At 33.3% G+C, this 20,917-nt stretch overlaps 2 protein-coding genes across 2 annotated transcripts in view; one reads left to right on the top strand and one right to left on the bottom strand.

The window, feature by feature from the left end:
• Positions 1–418: 418 nt before the first annotated feature.
• Positions 419–18,440, bottom strand: LOC107711796 (myosin regulatory light polypeptide 9). Its single transcript, XM_016516848.1, has 5 exons — positions 18,381–18,440; positions 4,691–4,890; positions 3,594–3,800; positions 2,255–2,416; positions 419–1,025 (listed from the first exon to the last, which is right to left on the bottom strand). Exons 3-5 carry the CDS (start codon positions 3,778–3,780, stop codon positions 850–852), a joined length of 525 nt encoding a protein of 174 aa, XP_016372334.1. The 5' UTR covers positions 3,781–3,800; positions 4,691–4,890; positions 18,381–18,440; the 3' UTR covers positions 419–849.
• The window catches only part of LOC107711793 (6-phosphofructo-2-kinase/fructose-2,6-bisphosphatase 2-like), an 18,071-nt gene continuing 4,054 nt past the window's right edge, over positions 6,901–20,917 (top strand). The window contains exons 1-12 of the mRNA XM_016516843.1: positions 6,901–7,049; positions 7,164–7,305; positions 10,529–10,654; positions 11,689–11,785; positions 12,132–12,198; positions 13,385–13,459; positions 13,659–13,715; positions 14,179–14,303; positions 15,343–15,550; positions 18,333–18,479; positions 19,904–20,008; positions 20,690–20,819. Of these exons, the coding sequence (XP_016372329.1) occupies positions 7,248–7,305; positions 10,529–10,654; positions 11,689–11,785; positions 12,132–12,198; positions 13,385–13,459; positions 13,659–13,715; positions 14,179–14,303; positions 15,343–15,550; positions 18,333–18,479; positions 19,904–20,008; positions 20,690–20,819 (1,195 nt within the window). The 5' untranslated portion in view covers positions 6,901–7,049; positions 7,164–7,247. The remainder of the gene's footprint in view (positions 7,050–7,163; positions 7,306–10,528; positions 10,655–11,688; positions 11,786–12,131; positions 12,199–13,384; positions 13,460–13,658; positions 13,716–14,178; positions 14,304–15,342; positions 15,551–18,332; positions 18,480–19,903; positions 20,009–20,689; positions 20,820–20,917) is intronic.

The following is a 20,917-nucleotide window of genomic DNA, read 5'->3' on the forward strand; positions in this document are numbered from 1 at the left end:
ATTATAGACTCGTATTTTAGTCTGAAGCAATGGTTTGAAGTTAAAATGTCTTGGATGATGGATTTGTTTCTTACAAACATGCAGCTTTTCACTTCTCAAGATATTAACTGATGGACTGGAGTGGTGTGTGGATTACTTGTGGATTATTGTGATGTTTTTATCAGCTGTTTGGACTCTCATTCTGACGGCACCCATTCACATCCATTGGCGAGCAAGTGATGCAATGCTACATTTCTCCAAATCTGATGAAGAATCAAACTCCTCTACATCTTGGATGTCCTAAGGGTGAGTAAATTGCCAGGTAACTTCCATTTTTTGGGGTGAACTTTTGCTGTTAAAAGACAGAAATCCAGGCTTGGCCTTTTTATTTGTGTGCATTTTGTGTGATGGAGCAGAAATTGTAAACAGTAAAGAAAGTGGAAAAGCGTCTTTATTTTAAAATGATGCTAATTGCTAATTAATTCAATTTCTTACAGCACATATTCTGAAATGTACAAACTTTATTCTTAATACATGAAATCAGCAAAACTATAATGTGAAGCTTCTTAATATCTAAAAGGGTGTTTTTGGACTTCAAAAATGGCTCCTGTAGAGCATAATTATCTGCTTCAGTCTCTTACACACACACAACAGGTGATTTTATCTGGAGAGGCGAAGAAAGAAAACATGAATACGGGATCTAAAGTATGTTCGCACATGCAGCACTCGCCAACACAGTGTGAAATATACAGTATGCTAAGGCTTTTTGAGTGGTATTCTAGTGCATTACAGTGTGGTTTCTTAAAAGACTGAACTGTTGAATCATCAGGATCATTAGATCTTGACATACATATGAATCTGCTGCTGTTTTTAAATGTCGTCCTTGTCTTTGGCCCCGTGTTTGAGGATGCGAGTGAACTCCACATAGTTAAAATTTCCTTTCTTGTCAATTGGCGCCTCGCGAAACAGCTCGTCCACTTCTTCATCAGTGAAACGATCACCCATGGTGGTCAGCAGCTCGCGGAGATGGTCCTCATGGATGAACCCTGTTACAGACGTCACATAAGGCTGTCTGTGAAGATCTCAACCTCTGAGTCATTATAAAGAAAATCAGGTGCCATTTGTGTCTTTCAAAAATGGATACAAATGTCTGGCAATGAACAGTTGATGACAGTTTTTACTATAATAATATAAACGATTTTCTAAACAGATCCACAAAAATCCAATAAATGTATTAGTGACCATGGACCAGAAAACCAGTCATAAGGGTCAGATCTTGAGAAGCTGAATAAATAAGCTTTCCATTGATGTACGGTTTGTTAGGATTGGACAATATTTGGCTGAGATGCAACTATTTGAAAATCTGGAATCTGAGGGAGCAAAAAAATCTAAATATTGAGAAATTCATCTTTAAAGTTGTCCAAATGAAGTTCTTAGCGATGCATATTACTAATCAAAAATTAAGTTTTAATATATTTATAGTAGGAAATTTACAAAATATCATCATGGAACATGATCGTTACTTAATATCCTTTTTTGGCATAAAAGAAATTCGATAATTTTGACCCATACAATGTATTGTTGGCTATTGCTACAAATATACCCCAGCGACTTAAGACTGGTTTTGTGCTCCAGGGTCATATTTTATTTTGAATGCTTTTTCCCCCTTATATCATGAGGATGCTTTTTTTTGTCTGTCCTTTAAGGTCAGTGTTATTTTAATATCATTGAAATACTATTATAATTTTTATTTATATTGTGTAATTTTTTTTACTTTAATTTTAGTCAAATGTTTAGTAATTTTATTGTGCTTTTGTCATTTTTAAAAAAAACGTTTGTATAGTGTTTATTTTGTTTTATTCTGTCATTTAAAGTTTGAGTTATTTTAGTACATCAAATTAAACTAAAAGAACATGAGAAATGTTTTATAACTATAATTGTAATAGTTAATTTTAATGTAATGAATTATTTCAGAAATCTATATTTTTTAATCGGTTTATCTATTGACATTTGTTATGTTTGTCAAGGGAAAATCTTAAATATCAACAGTTCCCATGATTTTGTACAGTAAATGTGCTCTTTCTGAGAAGCTTGTAGTTTCATGACTTTGAGAACCAGGCTTATAATGTCATTTTAAGCTGTCAATCCTCTTACCTTCATGAGGGCATAATTATACCAAAACATGCATTTAGATCTATTAATTGAGCTTGAGATGACACAGTGCAGTTAATTAACACATAAACACATGATTTGTTCACTAGGACAAAGGCTGTACCAGAAGCCTCTTCGTCAAAGCACGTGAAGGCGTTTCGGATGACGTCTTCAGGATCGGTGCCGTTCAGACGTTCTCCAAACATGGTGAGGAACATGGTGAAGTTGATGGGACCCGGAGCTTCGCTCATCATTCCCTCCAGGTACTCGTCAGACGGGTTCTTCCCTGGAGAAACAGGAATAAATGCTCAGATGCAGGGCTGCTTTTCCACGCACACATTAAACCTGCTCTTCACATCAAGCTTAATGTGTGTTGGTAAAACCATTCCAGTGTGGTTGGTGAGAAATGTTTGATATTTTGCATGTTATTTGGCCTGCAGAATATTATTGGCAAAAGATATTATTGGATGGTCAAATTAATAAATAAATAAATGAATAAAAAAAATTCTAAATAAAAAAAAATTATAATTTAGCTAAAACAAGGATATTACTGGATGAATCTCACAAAACCTTATCTTTCAAACTAATGTTATATTTCAGTATTTCAGTTCAAAAGAAAAATGAATCTTCATTTTATATATATATATATATATATATATATTCTACAAATAATATTTTAAAATATAAAAAATATATATATAAAATATTCATGCAAAAAAGATAATTCTTACAAAATTTCATCTGAAGTCATCTCAGCACAAAATCAAAACAAAACTGAAGCATAATAAAAATAAATAATTTACACACACACACACACACACACACAAAAAAAACATCCTACAAAACTTAATTTTACAAACTATAAGGTCATATTTCAGCTCAAAATAAAAAATGAAGCCTATAATTAAATACATAAAATGTATTAAAATGTTTAGATAGATAGATTAAGATTTGGATTCACACCTCTAGATAGACAGACAAACAGATAGATAGATAGATAGATAGATAGATAGATAGACGGACGGACGGACGGACGGACGGACGGACGGATAGATAGACAGACAGACAGACAGATAGATAGATAGATAGATAGATAGACAGACAGACAGATAGACGGACAGATAGATAGATAGATAGATAGACAGACAGACAGATAGACAGACAGATAGACGGACAGATAGATAGATAGATAGATAGATAGACAGACAGACAGACAGATAGATAGACGGATGGACAGACAGACAGATAGACAGACAGATGTACAGATAGATAGATAGACAGACAGACAGATAGATAGATAGATAGACGGACACAGACAGACGGATAGATAGATGGATGGATAGATGGATGGATAGATAGACAGACAGACACAGACAGACGGATAGATAGATGGATGGATGGACTAGATAGACGGACGGACGGACGGATGGACAGACGGACAGATAGATAGATAGATAGATTACCCAGAGAGGCCAGCATGTCGTGTAGATCCTCTTTATCGATGAATCCGTCTCTGTTCTGATCGATCATGTTGAAGGCCTCTTTGAACTCCTGGATCTGGGATTGGTCGAACATGGCGAAGACGTTGGACGTGGCCCTCTGCGGCCGCTTCTTTGTGGTCTTTCCTTTGGCACGCTTGGCTGCAGACATTCTGACCGCAGGGTTTGCTTCTGCAGAAGAAAGAGATAAGAGATTAAATTCATTAGAGTCCACTCATCGCAGTCTGGAGGACAACGCACAATACCATGGAGCGATGCCATCGGCACAAGTATGACGGATAAAGTGTTTTCAATGTACAAAATTACACACAAAAACACTCTGTATATGCATTCAGTCTTATATCATAATAGTTAGAGGCACATTTGATGCTTTCAAAGTGAAACTGACATGAATTTTCAAGCAGAAGCATCCTGCGGTGTGACATGCTATAATTCATTGAAAACTTTTTTTATTTTGTAATTCTTCTAAAAATACAGAATTAAAGGGACTACTAGGAATATTTATACTGAAAATAATTCATATCAAATTACAAGTCCAATTAAATTACTAAATCAAGGTAGTAAAAGCAAATATATTTATATAAGCCTACATACAATATACAATACACAAGTGTTTGTGAGGTATTAATAATTTAAATGAAATATGTCATATGAGACCTGTTTAAAAAATAAAATAAAAAATTTATTTATTTAAAATAAGTAATATATATATATATATATATATATACCTATTTTTTAGAACATACAATGTTTGTACTGAAAAAATGCACACACGCGCACACACACACAAAAGACTGAAAACGGTGAAATGTTACATAAGCTAAAGTATACACGTTCACTTATACATATAGGAACCCTGAACCTTGCTGTTGAATGATAGACTTTACATATTTCAAATGTAAAATACCATAAAGAAACTGTTCTGAAACTATCATACATTTACACTGCACTGAGACATTTACAAAATCAACCTGTTCAGAAGTTAAAGCTGAAACTGTATTATATATCCGTTAACCATTAACAAAGCCAACAACGATTAGGAGTTCTTAAAGTAGCTGTACCTTGTTTTTGAGTTGAAGAGGGTTGGAGACGGTCTGTTCCTGCGCTGGGCTGAAGGGAAGTTTGTTTGGTTTTTCAGGCGTTTCTCCACACCTCCCTGTTCCTGAGCCGGCCAATAAGGTCAGCGTCCCGCAGCCGGGCGCATCTGGAGCCTTTAGCCATACAAGGCAAAGGAATCTGAGAGCGGCAGACCTCACATATCCTGAGAAACAGCAGAGCGTTTTCACAATGGCCAGAAGGAGGCCTTATTTAGCAAACCAATGACTGAGTATGCAGCACAAAAGAAACATTTCCTTTGGCAGGCAGTGCAGATGAAGACTTTCTACAGGTTACGAGACTGTCAGTTCAGGCCGACTGAGGGTTTTGCATTATAGGAAAAACGATGCAAATGTATGAGCTGCTGGCTTGGTAACGTGCGATACATCCTAGTTATCGCCGTTCGTCTTCTTTTCAAATATTTATATGCATGAATGAATTTATCATATCATTCCCATAGAAAAATCCAGAGCTATGGAAATGTCTCTGCTGCAAGCAGTTTGTTTAAATGGTAAAAAAAATTTAATGTGTAAATAAGTAGATGCATGAATTGCATAAATTAAACAATAGTGTGATGATGTGTATTGGTAGCAAGTTATAAGGTCACAATATTTTCCATGTTTGTGCATAAGCATAATGTGTATTTATATTTACTATATATTTTTGTGTATAAAGACACAATTTCAATAATAAATATTAATATTTTTAATTATTAAATTAAATATTTTTATACTAATTTGAATATTATTTGGAAAATATTTAAATTATTTTAATATTTTATGATGTTGAGATTCTTTTAAGGTTAAGTTTATTTTTCTATTTAGTAATGAATTATTAGACGTGTTTATTTATTTATTTCAAATGTTTATTGTATACTTATTTTAATCTGATTAAGTGTTTATTTTTAATTATTATTTTAATTATTCATTATTTTTATATTTTAAAATGTGTTATGTAAAATGTTTTATATATTAAGAAAATATATTTATATATATCAAAATTGTATTATATACAGTACTTATTTTATTTTTTATTTATTTTAATGTAATTTATTTATTATAATCTAAATTTATTTATTTTAATTTGATTATTTATTTTAAAATGTTTTAAATTTGCACTGTAAGATTTGTGAATATCTGAAGATATTATTTGGTTATTTTAATCAAATGTTTATTTTATACTCATTTATTTTATACTCATTTATTTGAATATAATTTTTATTGTATGCATAATTATTTTAAGCATTTTTATTGTTTATGTATTTTAATCTATTAGTTTTTGTTTGCACATAATTTCTTGTACGTCTTGTACGGTAAAAAATTTCTGTCTAGAAGACCAATTTGTTTATACACCATTCATATCAATTAATGTGTCAAAATTCATACAACAAATATCGTACAATAAAACCAAAGGTTTTAGACGTTTTAATTCCATAAGTTAATTAATACACTGTTGCTGACCTGTTAAGGAACACAGATTGCAGTACTTTTTAGAATATAATTGTTCTCTAATATTCCCATGTTTAGTGGTTCGTTATAAACGGATATGTTATGCATTATAAAATGTATATTGCTTTACATGCGCCACATAATTTCTAAATGATGTTAAGTATATCCAATCAGACAAGCGCAACAAACCCCGCCCCCAAGCGGCTTCAGACCGTGATTGGTTCAGACCGTTGAGCGGCAAAAGTTACTGGCTTATTACTGTTTCCTTCAGCAGAGGGCGATTCGCTGATCTCCGGTCTGAATCCTCACTGAGCCGCATTCAAGATATGTGTTATATAAACTATACAATATATACACATTTTTAAAAATCATTTTATTAATTTATACCTGACATATAAATAAAAATATGCGCCATTGTCTACAACAAAATTGTTATTAAAAGCCTCGTCTGATTAATTCACTGTTGGGAAAAGTAACATGTATCACGTGACAACGCTTTCCTCCCAGAAGCGATTTGGATATTTTTTGCACCTGCAGTAATTATACTGAGAACTTTAGTATTATCAAACTGAAAGAACACGGAAAGAAAAGTAGATATAAAATAATTATTATTTATACCGATCGTGCCTGGCCAATCACAAACAAGACTTGCGCCGCGAACCCCGCCCATTCTGTCACCCCGTCGATGCTAATCGTTCTTCTAGCATTTATTGTTTTTCTAAGGGTTGGATGTTTCGCATCTCCAGCAGACACAGACACTTCCTGAAACACAGCGGTCACACCAAGTCTGCTCTGTCCCAGAGCTTTAATGGAAACACAGTTTTAACTGTGTTTGAATGGGAAATGGTCCGTGTGTTAGTGTTCTCTCCGCGGCGAGGTGAGTGAATGCAGCTTTGATTTTTTTATTCCTGTCTTGGAGGCTAAACGCAGCAGGTGTGCAATAACGCCAGGCCGGTAATGACCTAATCTCAGTCTCGTGATACCTGCGCAGGTGGACTGACCTCTGATGACCTCTGGTGACCTGTGCTGACCCTCACACCTGTCCGTCAAGATCGTCAAATCTGCACCTAAAGTCATGGACAATTCAAATGACTTCAAGAAGGCGGAGCCCAGAGTCAACGAGAAGAAATGCTGTGAGTTATTGTTATTATTTATGATCATTTTAATACTTTTGAGATTCAGTGTATTGATTAAATGATTTGTGGGGATTCAAACTAGTAACCTTTTAGTTACCAGCTTAGATCTAGGCTGGCTACTGCACTCACATGTAAGTTAGCTAAATGTGAATAGTGAGGTATTATTTTCCATCATTTGGGGGGATGTAGCCTATTGGTTAAAGATATGAGCTGATAACTGAAAGGTTGTAGGTTCAAAACCTGATCATTTAACATCAGGGAACTCTGAAGTGTTTATGATGACTACAGTTATTGAGCTGCCATTCAAGGGTTTTCTGTCTTTTAGATGGCAAAGATCTCCATATATGATCATCCTCATGCGATAGACCCATTTATACTAATTTAAATATTAATATTTTAACTTATAATAATAATAGATTCTATTGTTTTGTTCCTACTCACTACAGTTTTTATTTGTTTGTTTAAATTTTTTATTATGCACTTATTTAATCGACTCTTTATTTAGTCTTTTTTTATTTATTTATTTATTTTAATCAAATTTATTTTTTATTTATTTGTTTGTTTTAATCTAATTAATTTTATTATTTTTTTATTTAATTTATTTTGATCTTGTTTTATTTTTATTTATACATTTTATGCATTTTTTAAAACATATTTAAACATTTATACATTATACATATATACGTTTTTGGCGGTCACAGATGTAAGATCTTAGAATATATGCAACATCATACATGCTTATTAAATGACTCATTTAGAGTGTATTGATGTGGTTATGAAGATGTGTTTCTGTAAAACATCACTTATATCATTGTGTAGTAAGAAGTAGGCTTGCCGCCGATAGACGGTGTTGACGGTTATACCGGTGTTAAGCCGCAACACCGGTTACGTCACTTGCCCACCGCGGCACCGACCCCCACCGTCGTTTTGATTTTTTTATAGTAATAAAAATAATTTAGTTCAGTAAAAGAACAGACACTACAATTAAAAACTGAACGCGGCTGCTCAATGCAGCGTGCCGAACGACAGTCGCATCACAGATCAGATTTAATTTCTCCAGTGAGGAGAGAGAGTCGAGCTGACTGACAAGAAGAGTGAGGTGAGACAGACAAGACGATCGCGGATGATTTAGTTTCGAAAAATGATGCAAAAGCGTCTGTTTGGCAATATTTTGGATTTTGAAAAGCCTGTTGACTTTTGCCGTTTATCTAAGGTGATTTTGGAAGGTTTTTTTAAACATTCGTTTCTTATTTAATTGGTTCCACATTATTTGCTGATTTTTACTTTATTTAAACTGTCATTTATTTATTTTATTTGACATTCGTTTTGCTAATAAACGTTCTACGTTTCTTATTTATTTGGTTATATATTATACATGTTTACTTAGCCTATTTCCAGTTTTGTATACCTATTTAAACTATGTAAGTTATTTGTTATTTTATATTAGGCATAGCCTGCCCTATAGCATGGTGTATTTTTATTTGTTTTGTTAATAAAAGTTCTAATAAAAGCAATTGACACCGAACTGCCGCTAATTCAAAAGTGAAAGTAAAATGCAATTGCCCCCCCAAATTGTTAGTCATGGAATCCCAAGCGCTAAATACCCTCAAGGTGTTTTTGCAGCGTTGAGCAATGTAACCAATCACAGACATATCTGTTGATTTCTTAAAAGGGAAAATTCAAACGAACTAAAAACGAACAATCGTTTTAGTCCGAATTGCCGCTATTTGAAAGTGAAAGTAAAATGCGCACACCGCTTTTACAAGCTATTTAAAAGCCAAGGAAAGCGAGGAAAAGAGGGAAGCCCCCACCCCCACGGTGATAACGGTATTACCGGTGTTGTCACACGTCGATTAACCGGTGGGAAAATTTCCTCACCGTCACAACCCTTGTAAGAAGCCCCTTGTTTTAGTTGGCAGTGCTTGTGATGGCCGTCTGGGAACTTTGAACTTCAAGACATGCTGTAGTTTTTCAAAATGAGTCTGACATTCAGACCCAGAGCTGAGTGTTGAGCTTTAACATGTTCGTTCAAGCTGAAAGAGAAATCTAAATCAGATTGGAATTTAAGCTTTTGGTCCAGAAGGGGTTTTTGTGGAATGTAAAGCCCAGTTAAGAGGTGTGTCGGATCCTGTTTTTCTTCTTCATCACAGAGTAATATATTGATGAACAGGCAAGAACATCATAGAGACTTGGTGTACGGCGTGGAAATATATAATAAATATATTTTATTTTATCATTGTTATTATAGTTTATTATTTTAAATATATTTTATTTTAAATATAACAAAATATAAATATTGGATGAAACCTAAATTAAAATAAAATAAGAAATATTTCCCTCACAACTTACTGAAATTATGTACTAAAATTACTTAAATTAAAACTGAAATAAAAATTTATTAATGCTATTTAGAAATGTATATATTAAAAAGGTACATAAACAGAAACTATAAAAATAAAAGCTAATTCAAAATATTTATAAATGCTATAATAGTATATAAATAATACTAAAATAACACTTATTTGCTGAAGTATGCATGATATGTTGCTCAAAATATTAATGTATGTAAAAATGATAAAAAAATAAAATCATTTTATTTTAAATGTAATATAAAATAAAAATATTAGATGAAATGAAACTTACAATAAAATAAAATTAAAAATAGTGCCTTGGCAACTAACTAAAATATATAGGTTTAAGCTGATGTACAAAATTATTAAATAAAATCAAGTAAGCTATATAGAAATATTACCAAAAAATCTACAAAGTGCAAAAGCATATAACAAAGTTACAAAAACTTAAAATTGACAATATAAAAATGAAAGCAAATTCAAAATGTTAATAAATACCATAATAATGTAGAAATAATATTATATGTATGCATGGTGGGTATATGGGTTTGTTGTTGAGCTGCTGTTTCGTTCTCAGAAACATGTGGCAGTTATTAACTACAGGAAGCCTCAGGCTACGCTCTTGCATAATTGATAAGGAAATGATGTCAATAACTTCAGCAGCATGAAAGCTTCATGCCCTCAGTGTAATCCTCATGAACGTCACTTATTTCCAGGCATGAGAAACATCTGAACTGTGTGCAACTGTTATGAGTATAAATATGATGACCTGTTAACAGAATGTTCGTCTGATATCATCATGCTGGTTTGTCCTGCACTGAGAAGGGAATTGTTAAAAGTAAATGATGTGTGTATGTTTGTTTTCATAGCATGGGCGTCATACATGACTAACTCCCCTACTGTCATCGTATTGATCGGCCTTCCCGCCAGAGGAAAGACATACATATCCAAGAAGCTGACTCGATACCTCAACTGGATCGGGGTTCCCACGAAAGGTGAGAGATAAATGAGCTCATTCAACATACTTCTGTATTTATTATAATTACGTATGCAGTTTTCCTGGGGATGAAACACCAAAATTATTTCTTAAATTAAAACATTAAGAATTAATCATCTGAATTGATTCAAATAATTTTTAAAAAGTTAAATAATTTTTAACTCAATATAACTATTACATGGTTTTCAGGAAGCTTGTTTCCACCACAAGATAAAAAAAAAATTAAAAAGCTATTTGCGACTTTTTAATTGAACAATTCTGACTTTTTTCCCCCTCATTCTGAATTGTGACATGCAATTCTGAGAAGAAGAGAAATGTGTAAAATTTTTATTTCATGGTGTAAATAGGTTTGCGACATGCAAACTAGCATTTACGAGTTTATAACTTGCGATTCTGAGAAAAAAGACAATCAAAATTGAAAGAAAAAAAGTCAGAATTGCGAGATATAAACTTGCATTTGCGAGAAAAAGTCAGAATTGCGAGATATAAACTTGCATTTGCGATTGAAAGAAAAAAGTAAGAATTGTGAGATATAAACTTTAAATTGTGAGAAAGTCATAATTTTGAGATATAAACTCCCAATTGTAAGAAAAAGTAAGAATTGTGAGGTATAAACTTGCATTTGCGAGAAAAAGTAAGAATTGCGAGATATAAACTTGCATTTGCGAGAAAAAGTCAGAATTGTGAGATGAACTTGCATTTGTGAGAAAAAGTAAGAATTGCGAGATTAAAAACTCACAATTACTTTTTTTATTTTTGAATTCCCTCGCAGAAACGAAACAGGTGCAAACTAGCAATTTTACTGGTTTATAACTTGCAAAGTCAGAATTGTGAGATAAAAACTCACAGAAAAAAAAAAAACAATTGCAAGATGTAAACACAAAATTATGAATTTATACCTTTCTAGTCTTGGTATGTTTCTAGCATTGGCACTGGATCTATAAAATATTACACTATTATGTTTGACTCTGAAGTTTCCTAAAAGACTATTGCTTTCCCTTTATGTTGGTAATGGTTGTGTGTTTCTGTCAGTTTTTAACCTAGGCGTTTATAGACGTGAGGCGGTACAGTCGTACAAGTCTTACGACTTCTTCCGTCACGACAATAAAGAGGCCATGAAAATCAGGAAGTGAGTATCCACAACGTTACACCTGCATTACACAAATACCTCTGACAACAAGAGGATGTTTCTACAGCAGTCTGTGTCAGTCATTTCAGGAAATGATCAGGAGGAAGTTTTGAGTTGCACTATGACATATTGTCATATTCACAACAAACTATGTTTCTAATAAGCAAGAATAAACACCTTTTATTTTATTTTATTGATTCCGATTTGATGTACATTGTTTCCTCAAACCGGTGCTGATAAATCGAGTCAGTGTCTGTCGGCATCATCTGCTGGTGCTGTTGAGTTGAATGTGATTGTGGCAGTTCTGGTTCTGGTCTGATGATTGGCCGTCTCTTGTTTCTCACAGACAGTGTGCCATCGTGGCTCTACAGGATGTGAAATCTTATCTGAATGAGGAGGGAGGGCAGATCGCTGTAAGTTCTGCTCTTTGGACTTCACACATACTGAAACTAGAATTTCTTCATTTATTAGCTCAAATATTAATCACTTGTGTGCTGGAGTGTTTTGTGTTATTTGTCTTGCATAAATATGCAGTTGTTTCAAAGTGTATCGTTGCATCAGATCAGTGGTGTCAATGTTATTAAAATTATTTTTGTTAATAGAAATGAAACTGAAATAAAATATAAAATTAGATGGAAAATATAGAATTAGGAATGCCGCTTTGGCAAATAACGGAAATAAATAAAACTACTTAAAAAATTAATCTGAAATATAAGTAAATTAATGCTAAATAGAAATAAAAAAAAAGACAAAATCACATAATATAATTATTACAACTTAATAATAAAATAGGCAACTAACTAAAAAAAGTTTGTTGAAGTACTAACATTATTAAAACTTCTAAAAACTAAAATAAAAATAAATTAAAGTTAAATATAAATATTTTAAAAAATATATAAAAATGGCAAAAGTTCATAATAGAATCACTATGATTTAAATTAATATTAAAATTGGCAACTAACTGAAATACGTTTAAGATCAAGTGCTAAAATGATTAAAACTACTAAAAACTGGAATGAAAATCAATTTAAACAGAAATATAAAAAAAAAATAAAAAAAAATGACAAAAACATAATAAAACTAATACAAATTAAAATAAATGAAAGCTAGATGTAAATATTAAAAGAAATTAAAATGCTGTGTTGGCAACTAGCTAATATAAACTAAAATGAAAATACTATAAACTAAAATAAAAATAAATTAAAGCTAAACAGAAATATTAAAAAAATAAAATTACTACTTAAAGTGAGAAAATTATTAGAATGAAAATATAAAAATAAAGCTAATTCAAATGATTAATGAATACTATAATAATATATCAATAAAATTAAAATATCACTGCCCCAGATGCTGTTTAAACATTTCATCATATCACATTGTCTTTAGAAAAACTCAGATCCATACCTTCATTTCATAAATATTTGCCATACCAATTTCTATACCAGTCAAAAAGAGCATAAAATAAATCAATGTCATTACAATCTATTAAAAATGCTTTAGAGGTTTCTATGACACTTAATTGCACTTGTGACGTAAGCAAATTATTCTAATAGTTTGATTATATTTGATGAGATATTTCCTCATTTCACTTCTCGTCAGGTTTTTGATGCCACAAACACAACCAGAGAGAGAAGGAGCCTCATCCTGAGTTTTGTGAAGGAAAGTGCATATAAGGTCAGAGGATGTGTGAATATCATTGTCTTACTGAAATATTAGCAGTTGTATCTGTATCTGTATATGTCTCAGTCGTCAGGGAGTGTTCAGAGCATCCAGAGATCAATAAAGCTCCTCCGCAGCCTAGTTTGCCCTTCATAAACCTGAATAGAAACCTTCTTGCAGTCTTTGATGGGATTATTTTTGCTTTTGTTTCCAGGTGTTTTTTGTCGAGTCGCTGTGTGACGACCCAGAAGTCATTGCTGCCAGCATACTGGTGAGTGTCACCGTTAATATTTATCACTGCTGTCATATCAGAAAAAGTTTTCGAGGTTATATAACATAAAATGTTTTATGTTAAAAGTTTAGTTGTTGTCCTCATTTATAAGTCGCTTTGGATAAAGGGTCTCCTAAATGACTAAATTTAACTTTTTTTTTTTCCTTCTTCATTTTATTATAATTATGCAGCTTTTAGGAGCTCACATTAATTGAGAGACTGCAGGAAATATTTGAGCTTTAAAAAAAAAGCTATTTAAAATGATTAAATTCTAAAAAATAAAAAGAAAGAAAAGAAATATACACATTGCACACCTAAAGTCAACACATTTTCCCCTGATTATTTATAAAAGTAAAGTTATAGGTAAACTTATATATCCTGATGATGAGTAAAATGAAGTTAATATCGTTGGACAGCAGTGAGCTCCTGTTAATTTCATAACACATCATTAATTTGATGGCAGGATGTGAAGGTTTCCAGCCCTGATTATCCTGAGAGAGACCGAGAGAGCGTGATGGAGGATTTCCTGAAGAGAATCGAGTGCTATAAAGTCACATATCAGCCGTTAGACCCAGATGACCATGACAAGTATGACTTTATTATATAGGCTATCTTTCCATTTATTATTTTTCCAACACATCCAGTAGCTGATTGATCTCGGAGGAGACATTTGGCAAGACTTGTCCTTTGGGCAAACATGTTTTTTTTTTTTTTATTATTATTATTACTTATTATTACTTATTTGTATATTTTATAATTTTTGGGAAACTATATGATAATATTTAATTTCAGCTGTTGATCCGTGACCTAAACACCAGCTTTGGCTTTTCTGTTGTCATGTCACTCAGTCTCCAGCAGAGAGCAGTACAGTACTGAATTTATTTTGTTAGTATTCTGGCACGTTGGTTTTGTTTGGTGATGATAATACTATATCATAAATGCCTCTAAATACTTTCTAATTGATTAAGTTTGTGTTCAAATAATGTGGATATTCAAATATTAACCTAGAATCTCTGAAAAATCTATATGGATGTTTTGGACAGTCCAAGGCATTCGTGAGATTCCTCAGGAGTAGCTTTTGGCTTTAATCGGAGAATAATCTGCCAATGCTTGGGAAATTGTAACCCATTGTAGTGGTTGCAGACACAGCTGCCTTCAGACTTCTTCCACTAGCTTTTATTCTCTGCTGTGAAACTGCTCATACAACATCCAGAAAACTGTTCAATTCAACTTGCAACCTACAGTGTTCTTTGTTTGTACACTTTATTATATGCTTCACTAATGTGAGGTCCAAATAGGGAAACAAAAGTATGGTACAGTATATTTAATTATACAGAAATAAGTGGAAAACCCACATTCATGTGCCTGGAATTTATTTGTAGATTTAAAGGCACAATATGTAATTTTTGCCGCTGGAGGGCGTGTATTCAAAATAAACAAATAGACGAAGGCGTAGTTTGATGACGGCGTGACTGAGTGTGGAATCATGGGAGTTGTGGTCTTCATCCCCACAGCCGATGCAATCCGACGGGACTTGGGCAGAAATCATGTTCATGGATGAGCTAATGATAACAGTTTGCAAAGGCATCCGTAAAGCCATTTCATGGTTGTTTTGGGGCTCTTTCAGGGACCTGTCCTTCATCCAGGTGATCAACGTGGGCCAGCGTTTCCTGGTGAACCGTGTTCAGGATTACATTCAGAGCAAGATCGTCTACTACCTCATGAATATTCACGTTCAGAAGCACTCCATCTACCTGTGCCGCCACGGCGAGAGCCAGCACAACGTCCAGAGCTGCATCGGAGGAGACTCGGAGCTCTCCAGCAGAGGAAAACAGGTGCACTTCATAGATAGATGGGCGGAATATGGCTTATTTCAGTATCTATGACTACGTTTACATGGACATCAGTAATCGAATTATTTACCTTATTCTAAATAAGCCAATATTATGATTAAGGTGTTTACATGAGTTGCTTTTAGAATATTCCTTTCATGTTCCCGTTTTACATGTTATAGTACATAGTTCGATTAATGGCGCACGTCATTACGTCCCACGTGACGCCATCCGACGTCCCCTCCGGAATTTCACGTATAAAAATATAGTTCGTCTTTGTGATGATGCCATGTACAGTTTTGTACTGTGTACATATAATTTATATGAATATATGTAACTTAAATTTTATATATATATATAATTTTTTTAACAGAGTTATTTATGTTATTTTTTAACTCCGTATCATTACATTTGGTAATATGTAGCATTTTATGCAAATCAGAAGAATTTTTTTTATATTGCAGGGCTGTGTTATAGTGTTTGTTAATATTTTGAATTAGGTTTTATTTTTATGTTTTTTGTTTTCACTTTAATTTTATCCGCCCTCTTCATCCGACCTGCTTTCAACTTCTCCTCCACCTTATTCATTCCTGTACAACACATAACAAATGACATTCAGGAAAAGCAGAGACCTCACAAGTCACAGAAATAAAAGTATGACTAAAAAAGAACAAACAAAAGAGAAATGAAGAAATTAGACTCTCAAACTCTCTTGGCGGTCAAAGAGTCTTGTGGTGCAGTGCTTCTTAAACATGCACCATTGTAACTTCAACAGGAAATGAAACACTTCTAGAATAGACCTATAGACCCCATATTAGCACCAACAGGGGTAATTACTATCAAAGAGTATATGGTTGCTAATTATAAACATACAGGGGCAAACATACCACTGAAATCTCAAGGTGTATTTATTGAATGGAGGCTAAGACTAAACTCTGAAAGTCACTATTTCAGTATCTATGACTACGTTTACATGGACATCAGTAATCGAATTATTTACCTTATTCTAAATAAGCCAATATTATGATTATGGTGTTTACATGAGTTGCTTTTAGAATATTCCTTTCATGTTCCCATTTTACATGTTATAGTACATAGTTCGATTAATGGCGCACGTCATTACGTCCCACGTGACGCCATCCGACGTCCCCTCCGGTATTTCACGCATAAACATATAGTTCGTCTTCGTGATGATGCCATGTACAGTTTTGGGTGTTTCATTTTTCATTTTATGAAGGTTTCAAGTGCAGTTAATTATTTGTACGTGCATACAGGCGATGGCAGTGTTGAAGCTCTTTTATTTGCCGTCAAACGGTTGAGCACTGCCGTGTGTGTATCCTGTTGCAAAATGCGGCGAAAAGTCCATATTGTACCTTTAACTCTTGTTTTAATCAACAATGTTAGTTTATTATTTACTTCTGTATTGTTCTAGTATTTATTAATATTTTGAAAAATGGAAATCTAAAATAATAACAAATAATTTTAAATTTACTTATAGTAATTTTGTTCTGTTTTATAATTTTTCTTAGTTTTTAAATATTTATATTTTAGTTATAGTTTTCGTTTAATTCTGTTTTAGTTTTAGTACTTCGACTTAAGTGTATATATTTCAATTAGCTGCTAAAGCAGCACTTCTAATTTTTATTTAATGTTTTTGTCATTTTTATTTTAGTATTGTTGTCCATGTACACGTACTGACTGATATACTGGAACACTGCCCTGCATCATATTTGATGAATGAAATCCAGTGCATGTTTCTTACTCATTTTGAGGTGCTGATTCCAAAAATAACGGCTGTTTTGCTCAAGCACATCACACTATCTTACAAAATATGATGCATTTTGTAACATTTTTGCTTTCGACAACCATTTTTAAGGTGAAGTCGTCTTTTATTAAACTTAATCAGCAGAAAAACTGCCACAAATACATGATTCCCGTCTTCATCTGAGTCAAATTACAACTATTTGTTCAATTCAAAGCCCATTTTCACATGTATGAATTATTCTGAATTATTCTATTCATCATTAAAATAGAAGCTTTTGACATTTGACTGCTTTTGTTATTTTGATAAGTGCAAAAAAGCTTTTTTTATTATTTTTTAACTCCGTATCATTACATTTGGTAATATGTAGCATTTTATGCAAATCAGAAGAATTTTTTTTATATTGCAGGGCTGTGTTATAGTGTTTGTTAATATTTTGAATTAGGTTTTATTTTTATGTTTTTTGTTTTCACTTTAATTTTATTTGAATTTCTAGTAATTTTGTTGTGTGCTTTTGTCATTTTTACTAGTTTTCTTAAAGTATAACTATATAGTTTTTTTTGTTATTATTATAATAAAAATAATATTCTTATTAATAGAATTTTTATAATGTTTTATTTGTTTAAGTTCATTTCGTTTTAGTTATTTTAGTACATCAAGTTAAACTAAACGAAAATTAGAAATGTTGCCTTGGCAACATATGCATGTCTTTAATATTTTATTTTACTATAACATTTATAGATTATTTTTTTTACTTTTATTTATTTAATTCATTTATTTATCTATTCATTCATACATTCTTTTTTTAATTAGAATTTTTTAGGTTTTAGTTTTAGTTAACTATAATAAAACAGTGTTGTTTGTATTTGTTAATCATGTTTTTTTTTTTTTTACTGTAGCACATGTAAAGCCACTTTCATAGTCACCCTGTGTTGCTTCCCAGCATGCTCTGGGTCAGTCCTTTACCACAGGTGGGTGAGAAATGTTTGTGGGCTTTTTAACATCTTTCCCGCTCTGTGTTAGTTTTCTAAAGCCCTGCGTGGGTTCCTGGAAAACCAGAAGATCCCAGACCTGAAGGTGTGGACCAGTCAGCTCAGACGCACCATCCAGACGGCCGAGGAGCTGGGCGTCCCGTATGAGCAGTGGAAAATCCTCAACGAGATCGACGCCGTGAGTTTCCTGCCACTGTTTTTATTACAGCAGCAGCCTCTGGTTTTCATATGAACACTGGGCTGTTCTTCATTACTTACCGTGATAAAAAAGAGGTGTTTTCTGTTAACAGGCAATTAGTCAATTTGAGTCAGATGTTTAATGGAGGTGTGTCATATTTAACTCGTTTACCACACCAAAATGAATTCAGCTATATAACTGGGAAAACTTTGCCATGAGTGCAATAAAAGTCTGCTTCCACATAAGTGGGAAATAAGGTAGATGTTTATTTAATGCTTTTAAGGAGCAGTTCACTCAAAATTGAAAATTAATTTGCTAAAGATGTCCTCACCCTCAGGACATCCAAGATGTAGATGAGTTTGTTTCTTCTTCAGATTTGGAGAAATGTAGCAATAAATCACTTGCTGTCACAACTGTCATTAAGTGTCATTCGCTCAGTTATGTCATTTTTAATGCAAATATGACATTATTTGAATGATTATGAAGGTGCCATGTCAGTCTTATGCACACCCCTTCAAGTAAAGTGTTACCAAACGTACAGTAGACGAGTTTGTTTATTCATCTGAACAGATGTAGAGAAATGTAGCAATAAATCACATGCTCACCAATGGATCCTCTGCAGTGAATGGGTGCCGTCAGAATGAGAGTCCAAACAGCTGATAAAAACATCACAATAATCCACACATCACTCCAGTCCATCAGTTAATGGCTTGAGAAGTGAAAAGCTGTGTGTTTGTAAGAAACAAATCCATTATTAAGATGTTTTTAACTTCAAATCATCGCTTCCAGCTAAAATACGAGTCCATAATATTGTTTACTCCAGTGAAAAAGTCATCTGGTCTGAATCAGGAGAGAAATCTGCACAGATCAAGCACCGTTTACGAGAGAAACCAGTCCAAAACAGTTCTAAACAAATAATATCAGTGGATTTTTATGTGGGAGGACAACAGGAGATGACTTTTTCACTGGAGGAAGCTTTATTATGGACTCGTATTTTGGCCAGAAGCGACGGTTTGAAGTGAAAACGTCTTTATGTATTTGTTTCTTACAAACACGCAGCTTTTGGCTTCTCAAGATGTTCACTGATGGACTGGAGTGGTGTGGATTATTTTTATCAGCTGTTTGGACTCTCATTCTGACGGCACCCATTCACTGCAGAGGATCCATTGCTGAGCAAATGATGGAATTCTACATTTCTCCAAATCTGTTCTGATGAAGAAACAAACTCATCCACTGTACGTTTTGGATGGCCTGCTGAGGATGACTAAATTGTCAGCAAATATTTATTTTTGGGTGAACTATTGCTTATATTGCAAAAAGAAAAAAACAATCACTTTATTGCAAAACATCTGAATTGATGACAGAGAAACATTTGTGCTGTTTGTGCATTGTTATTTTTAATGTGTGTTTATGTTTTATATCAGGGCATCTGTGAGGAAATGACATATGAAAAGATAAAAGAAACATACCCAGATGAATATTCTCTCAGAGACCAGGACAAATACCACTACAGATACCCAGGAGGAGAGGTGTGTTCTGTACCGTTATAACACCTGATGTGCCATTTAGAGTTCCCACGTTTTAATAATAACTCTTCATGACTTTTTCATGACCTTTAATGATTCAGATTTAGACTGATTGACTAATGAACTATTCAGACTGATTCACCGAAAAGAATCAACTCAAAAGAATTCACTCCCACTTTTTGAACGCAGTCTCTTCTGCTCACCAAGGCTGCATTTCTTTGATCATAAATACAATACAAACAGTAAAATTGTGAAATATTACTACAATTTAAAATGACTGTTTTCTATTTGATTATATTTTAAAATGTATTTTATTTCTGTGATCAAAGCTGAATTTTCAGCATCATTACTCCAGTCTTCAGTGTCACATGATCTTCAGAAATCATTCTAATATGCTGATTTGCTGCTCAAGAAACATTTCTGATTATTATCAATGTTGAAAACAGTTGTGCTGCTTTTGTGAAAACCATGATACATTTTATTTGCAGAACTCTTTGATGAATAGAAAGTTTAAAAGAACAGCATTTATTTGAAATAGAAATCTTTTGTAACATAAAGGTCTTTAGTACTGTTACTCTTGTTCAATTTAATGCATCCTGTCTGAATAAAACTATTAATTTCTTCAAACAAAGAGAAAATCATTCATATCTAGCAGCGAGTTTTGTTGCTCTTCTCTTGCTGTAGTCCTATCAGGATCTGGTGCAGCGGCTGGAGCCAGTAATCATGGAGCTGGAGAGACAAGGCAACGTGCTGGTCATCTGCCACCAGGCCGTCATGCGCTGCCTCCTCGCCTACTTCCTGGACAAGAGCGCTGGTATAACACACTCACACACACACTCACACACACACTCACACTCACACACACACACACACACTCACACTCACACTCACACTCACACTCACACTCACACT

Source organism: Sinocyclocheilus rhinocerous, unplaced genomic scaffold, assembly GCF_001515625.1.
Source record: "Sinocyclocheilus rhinocerous isolate Xijiao unplaced genomic scaffold, SAMN03320098_v1.1 scaffold1409, whole genome shotgun sequence".
In the NCBI taxonomy this organism is placed as follows: Eukaryota; Metazoa; Chordata; class Actinopteri; order Cypriniformes; family Cyprinidae; genus Sinocyclocheilus; species Sinocyclocheilus rhinocerous.

Coding starts and splice junctions, on each gene's coding strand:
- LOC107711796 (XM_016516848.1), bottom strand. CDS start 3,780: ATGTCTGCAGCCAAGCGTGCCAAAGGAAAGACCACAAAGAAGCGGCCG. Junction 2,417..3,593: donor CGACATGCTGGCCTCTCTGG/GTAATCTATCTA, acceptor CTGTTTCTCCAG/GGAAGAACCCGTCTGACGAG. Junction 1,026..2,254: donor CTTTGACGAAGAGGCTTCTG/GTACAGCCTTTG, acceptor CGTCTGTAACAG/GGTTCATCCATGAGGACCAT.